General features: G+C 43.4%; 1 protein-coding gene across 1 annotated transcript; it reads left to right on the forward strand.

The window, feature by feature from the left end:
• The first annotated feature begins 1,462 nt into the window (after positions 1 to 1,462).
• On the forward strand, positions 1,463 to 8,135 carry PLA2G12A (phospholipase A2 group XIIA). Its single transcript, XM_081022185.1, has 4 exons — positions 1,463 to 1,998; positions 4,138 to 4,214; positions 6,391 to 6,556; positions 7,779 to 8,135. Exons 1-4 carry the CDS (start codon positions 1,788 to 1,790, stop codon positions 7,895 to 7,897), a joined length of 573 nt encoding a protein of 190 aa, XP_080878311.1. The 5' UTR covers positions 1,463 to 1,787; the 3' UTR covers positions 7,898 to 8,135.

The following is an 8,135-nucleotide window of genomic DNA, read 5'->3' on the forward strand; positions in this document are numbered from 1 at the left end:
ATCTTGCTTTAAGTCAGCCACCCACACTGATCTATTAGCATATGCAGTCAGGACTCAACTATTATTGCTGTGTCTCAGATGAGTATAATCTTTCCTCATCTAATTAATTTCAGAAAGCCCCAGAAAACTGGGCAGGATACTACTGCTAAAAGTGGACACCTGTGCATATGAAGTATTTGACTATGTTTCAGATTTATACTAAGCCAAAGTTTGCACATTTGCTTGCACTTTTAAAACCCTTTTCTTCTTTGCAGGGGGGGGGGGGGGGGAATGTGCATACTTATAAAATCTTGACTGGAGTGGTAAGCCTTTCCCCAACAGAACCATTTGCTTTAAACAGAGTAATAGTTCATGAGAACTTTGACATACGAAAATGGCATTGCTTTCCTGGAGATGAGACCCAAGGACAAGCCTACCAGCCCAACATGTTCTCTGTAGGACTCTGTGTCAATTCCCTGGTCACAATACATATTCAGAGGCAGCCACCAGTGCAAAGTGTCCGGCTGGGGACTCAGTGAAGGTAATTAGAACTCACTAGCTCATTGCAATTAGAAGTTCGCACATGCAGTTAGAAGTTTGTGAATTAAAGGGAAAAATAAATTGTAAAGCCTCGTGACAATATCTATTGAGTTGCAGGCTGCTGAAATTTCAGCCTAGAAAGTGGTGAGGATTGTGTGGCTCTGGGGAATTAAAGAAATCAGAAACTGGCCAGACTGTGTGTGCAAGTTTATGGTTCATAGTACTTTGGACACAAAATGTTAGGAAGAACATAGACAACACAAGGGGAGGAAATTGGGCTGTTTAAGTCACCAACAGCTTCTTGGAAGGGAAAGAGTGAAATACTCATCTATTGCACTTAAATAGGGATAGTTCAGTTTCTAGAATTGTTTCACAGTCACTATGTAGTTTAAAAATGCTATCGTTTAGGGCTGACAACTTTAAATACACACACGTATAATTTTTTTTTTAATGCAAAAAATCATTTACAGTAAAAGAAAAGCAAAAGCCTGTTCTGTCCAGAGTTGTATTTATCGCGCATTAAATGTATACCTCCAGAATAAGGATTTAGCTCCTCCCAAACCATTTTTCTGTGTCTTTCCCCTTAGCCAGAGACTACCAATTGTGGTAGCTAGCCCCAAAAGAAAAATAGAAACAGCGTGGCGTGAAAAGAGCTCAGGCAAGGCGGTGGAGGCAGAACAACTACATTCGCTCATCCGTGCGCTCTCTATCGCGCGCGGTTGCGCCCGCAGTGGGGAGGGAAAGGTGACTTTTGTCCCCGTAATACAGGTCCGTCACCCACCCACCCCCGAAGTGGAAGCCGTGGGATCCAGGGAAAGAACGCGCGCTTTTCCTTTAAGGCCTCTGGAAGAGCTTCAAGCGCCTGCCCACCGCGCACCGCCTACCTCCAACCGCCACGACCTCTTTCCCTACCGGGAGAGCGCTAGCCGCGCCCCCTTTCCTTCTCTGCGCCCGAAGCGCCCTGACGCGAGCGCGACTGAGGCGGGGCTGCTGGAAGCGGACGGCGCGCTGCAAACAGGGACCGGAGGGGCTTGTCCGGGATGGTAGCGCTTCCGTGGCCTCCGAGCGGTAAGCGCCGTGGAGGCGAGGCGGCTGCCTGCGGCGGCGACTGTGCGTGCGTAATGCAGCTGCCCGCGGGAGGAACGGGAGACTAGCCGGCCCGGCAGCGTGCGCGCCTCCCTCCCGAGCCCTCCGAATCCGTGGAGCTCCGTTGCGCCGCGCGTGGGCGGCGTTCTAGCACTCTGGCCCCTGCGCGCTCGGCAGAGACGATGAGCCGGGCCCTGCTGCCGCTTCTCGTGACCTGCGGCTTGCTGGGGATGCGGCCCCTGCCCGCCCAGTGCCAGGAGGCCCAGACCCCGGACTGGAGGATGACGCTGAAGACCATCAGGAACGGCGTCCACAAGATCGACACTTACCTGAATGCTGCTTTGGATCTCCTGGGAGGAGAGGATGGGCTCTGTCAGTATAAGTGCAGCGATGGTAATGCCGATAGTGTCCTAAAGAAGTGGGGAGAGCGGGAGGGAGGTTAACACGGTAATTCCCGGTTGGTACCAGTCCCAGCTCCTGCCCACCTAGCAGTTCGAAAGCACGTCAAAGTGCAAGTAGATAAATAGGTACCACTCCGGCGGGAAGGTAAATGGAACTTCCATGCGCTGCTCTGGTTCTCCAGAAGCGGCTTTGTCATGCTGGCCACATGACCCGGAAGCTGCGGGCAAACGCCGGCTCCCTTGGCCTATAGAGCGAGATGGGCGCCACAACCCCAGAGTCGTTCGCGACTGGACCTAATGGTAAGGGGTACCTTTACCTTTTTTTTACCGAATCTTAAAAGTGTTAGGTTCAAGTCTAAACGGTTTAGAAGGTGCATCAGATAAGGGATCTCCTGTATGTACCTCCTTGGGTTCCAGAAGGCAAGGTATTTTTTATTTATTACCTTTATCTTCCAATGATCTCAAGGCGTTGTACATTGTTCTGCTTCCCATTTCATCCTCACAACAATGGTGTGAGGTAGGTTAGGCTAAGCGATGGTGACTGGCCCATTGAGCTTCATGGCAGAGTGGGGATTCGAACCCTGCTCTCCCAGGTCCTAGTCCAACATTGTAACTATCATGCCGCACTGGCGTATAAATGTTATAAATAAACTCTCTTTAGATCAGAAGGTGCACACTGGGTCCATTTGGTTGAAAGATGCAGACCTGTAAGTTCTACTGAGCTTTAATGGGGCATATTCTATGTAAAGGAGTAAAAGCTGCAGCTTAAAATACGTTTGCCAACCTTATGGCAGTTCAATCTTGAAGCTTTGCATACTTACATGCGTCCGTAGGATCTCACTTGTGATGCTAGCCAACAACAGTGACCTTTTAAAATGTTGACTGTAAAGATTAGTGCATTGTTGTCTTGGTTCCTGGATGCTTAATAAGCCTGTGTTAGTAATGTTGGTTGTTTTATCATGACCTCAAAGTTCTCTTTGTTTTGGATGCTGGACTAGATGGGCCTTTGATCAAATCCAGCAGAGTGCTTCTTAGTGTTGTCAGGTCTGAGGTTAACTTGTAATGGTGCCAAATGATTATATTACAGAAAGACTTAAGCTTTTATAAATACATCCTTCTGTGTTTAGGCACCACTTTGATAAACTGTGGATTGAAGTATTTGGAAATCATTGTGTAAAATAATCCATTCTTCCTTCATCAGCACTGAAAGTTCAGGTTAACCAGTTGGAGCCCAGTTTTTAAAACCAATTTGATTGAGGTTTACCCCTAGTTATCTCTGGTCAAGGAGATGAGAAGATGGCTATGTGGAAAACTAGCTACTTTTAAAATGGTGTTGCTGAAAAATATAACTTCATAACTATGGTTGTATACCTTTTCCCTAAATTGTTAGATATCTTATGTGTTTTGAGAAATGCATCTTTGTAAAGAATCCTAAGGGAAGGGAGATTCTGTGATGCAGGAGATGCCACTTCCGGAGGAGCAGGAAAGCAACCTCTTGAGGGCCACATGAGGGGAATTAGGATCCTGATGATTCACAGCCTCTGACATCCCCATAAAACAGCTTATGTCTGGGTATGGTGGACCAGTAAGAGCAGCAGAGCTTTCTTCTGTTGCCCTAGGAACACCTCTCCACCCCCAGGGAGAAAGATCTCCATCATCCTGTCCCTCCCCACCCCACTCAGCTGCCCTCCCAGGGAACATAGGATTGCTCCCTTAGTACAGAATAGTTCCAAGTTAATGGTGTAGTGGTTAGAGTTGGGCTAGGACCTGGAAGGTGAGGATTCACTTCCTCACTCAGCCATGATCCTCCCTGGGTGACCTTTAGTCAATCACCACATCTCAGCCTAACCAACACTGGGTTTTTGTGAAGATAAAATGTGGACTCCCCTTTGAAATCCTTGGAGGAAAGGTGGAATCTAAATGTAGTAATAAATTAATTTTCCTTACGCTAAAGTCTCCAAACACAACTGTATATAACAGCTTATACTGGGTTATTTTATTGAATTCTGCGGTACAGATAATTTATATACATCTGTACCAGTTGGATATTATTCACGGGCTCTTGCCTTGAGACATCTAATCAGGTGGAAATGAAACATGTTGAGTATTCAGAATTCTTTATATTTTACAGGATATAAGCCTTTACCTCGCTATGGCTATAAGCCTTCGCCACCCAACGGCTGCGGTTCTCCTCTTTTTGGAGTTCACGTAAGTATCTTCTTATCAAGTACTTCCTCCTGCTCACTAGCTACATCTGTGTTTGGATGAAAAGAAGGAAAGATGCTTAAATGGCAATGTAACTGGATTAACCTATATTAAATTTATGAAAACACTCACATTTATATGGAGAGACTGTAATATATAAATAGTAAATGTGCAACTAGTTTATGTAAATAGTAGGCTACTGTTTTTGTCTAAGCACAAAGTGTTGTGATTATTCTCTCAAAATCACTTTTGTAAAATTTTAAAAACTAAATATCTCAGTATCCCAAGATATCTTCGCAGCCTCAGAACTATAGGTCTAAAATATGAGAACCTTCATTCTGAGACCGTGGCCAGTTGTTGTTGTTGTTGTTATTATTATTATTATTTATTAAATTTTATTCCACTTGATTGTAGTAAAACTTCTAAATGATTTACAGATAATATCAATAAAAACAGTTTATAATGATTTTAAACATTTAAAGATAATTAAAATTAACAGGAAAAAGATTGAACTAGTCAACATCTGTGTCTAGATAGGCTTTGATAAACAAAAATGCTTTGTGCAGGTGCTTTAGCACAAAAAGTTACATGGCCAGGCCCGAACCCACATTGGGATTATGTTATACAATAAGGTTTTCAGCTGTTCCACCACTACTCTCTCCACTACCTTCCCCAGAAAGGGGTTATTTGTGATTGGTCAGTAGTTATTCCAGTCCAAGGGGTCCACAGCTGGTTCCTTATAAGTAGTGACACCACTGCCTCTTTCAAGGCTGCAGGGACCACCTGTTCGTGCATTGAAGCATTAACCACACTTTGCACCCAACTAGTCAAACCCTCTTTGCTAGATTCAGTAAGCCAAGAGGCGCAGAAGTCTAGAGAAAATGTACCGGTAGTTAGGCGTCTAAGCTGCCAGCACCTTGTCCGCATTCAGCCAACTCCACCAGCTGAATCCCATCCCACAACACATAAGAAGAGCCTGCTGGGCCTTGCCAATGACCCATTTAGTTTAGCATCCTATTCTCACAGTGGCCCAACCAGATGCTTGTGGGAAACGCACAAGCAAAGCTTGAACGCAACAGCACTCTTCACTGCTGTGTTTTCCAGTAACTGGTATTCTGAAGCATTACTGCCATCATCAGTAGCGTTCCCCTCCATGGCTTTGTCCAGTCCTCTTTTAAAGCCATCTAGGTTGATCATGGATCAGTGCCTCCCATGAATCCGAATTCCATAGTTTAACCATGTACTGCATGAAGAAGCACTGTGGACTTGTTTCTCCTGCATTGTCATCTCACATGTCAAGACATCTACCCCTTATTCTGCCAGCCTAAAGGCTGTCTCTTAGTCCTGTAGACAGATCAACTCTCTTTCTTTCTTTCTTTCTTTGCTGAGGGTATTAGGTGGGGTGCAGGATGCATTGAGAATCTGATAATAGAACTATCCTGTACAGCAAAAGCTAGTAAATTTTGTTACAGGAAACCACATTACAAGATTATCAGCCAATATGCTCAAAAAGTCCTCTCTGACCCCTATGAGATTATCAGTTTGTCTCTGAATGTGCAAATTCTAGGTTTCTGCTCCTCTGAAATATATGCTTAACTAGAACAACAAAGTGCCATGTTTAGTTTCTCCAGACTGAGTAACTGGGGTCCCCTTTTCCTAGTTACCGGTACTTTAAGATGTGTGATCCTCCAGATGTTTTAGACTACATCTGCCACCATCACTAACCATTGGCTATGCTGGCTGAGGCTGATGGGAGCTCAAATCCAACAATATCTTTGCTCCCATGACTGCTTTAGAGAAACTTTTATAATTTGGTTTCTCTGATGAAAATCCTTTTCCAATTTCCATCTTAAATTTCCTGTGGGCTTTTCTTTATTTGGTTTATTAAAATTCTCCTTTAAGACTTGATCTGTTTTATTAACTTCTTGATATATATTTGGGGCATAAATTCATCCCTCTTCTAGCTGGTTCTGAGTTGTTGTTGTTAATATTTATATACCAGCCTTCATCTGCAGATCTCAGGGTGGTTCACAATATAAAATTTCAATATAAAAACCACAGAATACATGAGTTTCCCGCAGGAGACACAATTTCATCTTCTAGTACATTAAAAATAATAATAATAACAAGTCTCACAACTGTTCTCAAGGAATGCTAACTATTATAACTTGCTTCTCAGTTTGACATTGGCATTCCTTCAATGACAAAATGCTGCAATCAACATGACAGGTGTTACGATACCTGTGGCAACAAAAAACACGATTGCGACGAGGAGTTTCAATATTGCCTCTCTAAGATCTGTAGAGATGTACAGAAGACACTGGGAATACCAGAGAGCGTACAAGGTAAGCTTGTCTGGAATAACGCAGCTATAACGGATATTTACAGAGCTGACATATAACTGTAGGTAGTGTTTTATTAGAAATAATAAAACCAGGAGGCACAAAGTAACGTGACTTAACTCTGTTCAGTTTTCCCAGTGCCTGTGTGCAGCTAATAAAGAAGAGCACTTTCTAACAGATTATGAAGTATGGATTGTGTTCATCATTGCACAAAAGTGGAAGGATTTGCCTGATACTGGAAATGTTGCATTGAGCAATGCATGATTATGCTGCCCAGTTTGGGCGAATTCTTCTCTCCTTGTGCAGCTCTGTAAGATGATGTTTTGGGATAGGTTTTGGCTGGGTCAATAGGTTTTGGAGTGTAGTCCTGGACTGGAATAGGTTTTGTACTGTGGTCCGAAACATCTGGAGGGTATCCTGTTTGCAAATGCTGTTCTATGTTGTGTCACCACTGAACATTCCTCCCCTTACAGTAGAATGTGAAAAAGACATGTCCTCCTAGCAGATGTTCTACCTAAGCAAAGCCATTAGCATGTATCAGTTCCACTGAATTGCTATAGCAGTGTGGAGAGTGAACATTAGATTTACTATATGATGAATGAATAAAAAGCTTCTCTTGATGGTTTATTATCTGCCGGTTCTTAATTTTAGGCCTCCATTGCAGTTTTGATTTCTGCAAGTTTGGTGCAAAGAAGATCACAATATTTTCTTTTTCTGGGGCTAATTCTACTTTTGACACAGTGTAGACAGGCCACAGTCACACTTATGAGTTAGCCAAATCTTGTAGGCTGTATTTGTGATCAGCGCAGTGCAAAATACAAGCAACTTCTGTCCTATTGCAGGAGCTGAATTGCTTGTGTATTGCTATGAACCTGATGCTCACTAAACCTTAAACTTGCCCAAACAGATATAGCTGCCCAAACATTATAGCTGACTACATGTCATTATCTCAAGCACGTGTGGAGCTGGTACCTCTACATGGATCGTATTTCCACATCCACCCCAATTCCCATGGTGGTGGTCTTACTCTGAGCAATGATGGTGATGGAAGTGACAAGTATAAGTTGGTTGTTCAATAAATTGAAATTTCATCTTATGTCAGTCAGCAGAATAAGCTGCATACCTTGCGTTGGGTCTAGGTTAAGTGGATGCTTTGTTTCTTTATAGTGACAACTGGGCCTCAGTACAAGAATTTAAAAATTGATTTGCTTTTTCCTCCTTGCAGCGTGTGAATCAACAGTTCAACTAGTGTTTGACGCAGTCATACATTTAGGATGCAAGCCATATCTTGACAGTCAAAGAGCAGCATGTATGTGTCGGTATGAAGACAAGACAGACCTTTAAGAGAGAAGCTTTCGACCTGGTTCAGTTCATCTGTATTGTGAGAGCCCTTTTGTTGTTACAAAGCTGTTCAAAGCATACAGTCGGAGCGTCAAGCTGGTCTACACTTCTGTAGAAGACACTCATTTTTTATATAGCACTTCTTCCCTCTGTCACCCTTGCATCCTTAATCTTTAAGGATCTTTTGCATACAACTTTGAAAGCGAAAATTGCAATTTTGGCAACTGGCCTCGGAGTGGTA

The sequence above is a fragment of the Podarcis pityusensis genome (genome assembly GCF_964106645.2).
Source record: "Podarcis pityusensis genome assembly, chromosome: 9".
In the NCBI taxonomy this organism is placed as follows: Eukaryota; Metazoa; Chordata; class Lepidosauria; order Squamata; family Lacertidae; genus Podarcis; species Podarcis pityusensis.

What these genes read in the sequence shown, in the direction of transcription:
- PLA2G12A (XM_081022185.1), top strand. Translation starts at nt 1,788, where the DNA reads ATGAGCCGGGCCCTGCTGCCGCTTCTCGTGACCTGCGGCTTGCTGGGG. An exon ending in TCAGTATAAGTGCAGCGATG is followed by an intron (nt 1,999 to 4,137) that starts GTAATGCCGATA and finishes TATATTTTACAG; the next exon opens with GATATAAGCCTTTACCTCGC. An exon ending in CTCCTCTTTTTGGAGTTCAC is followed by an intron (nt 4,215 to 6,390) that starts GTAAGTATCTTC and finishes CTTGCTTCTCAG; the next exon opens with TTTGACATTGGCATTCCTTC.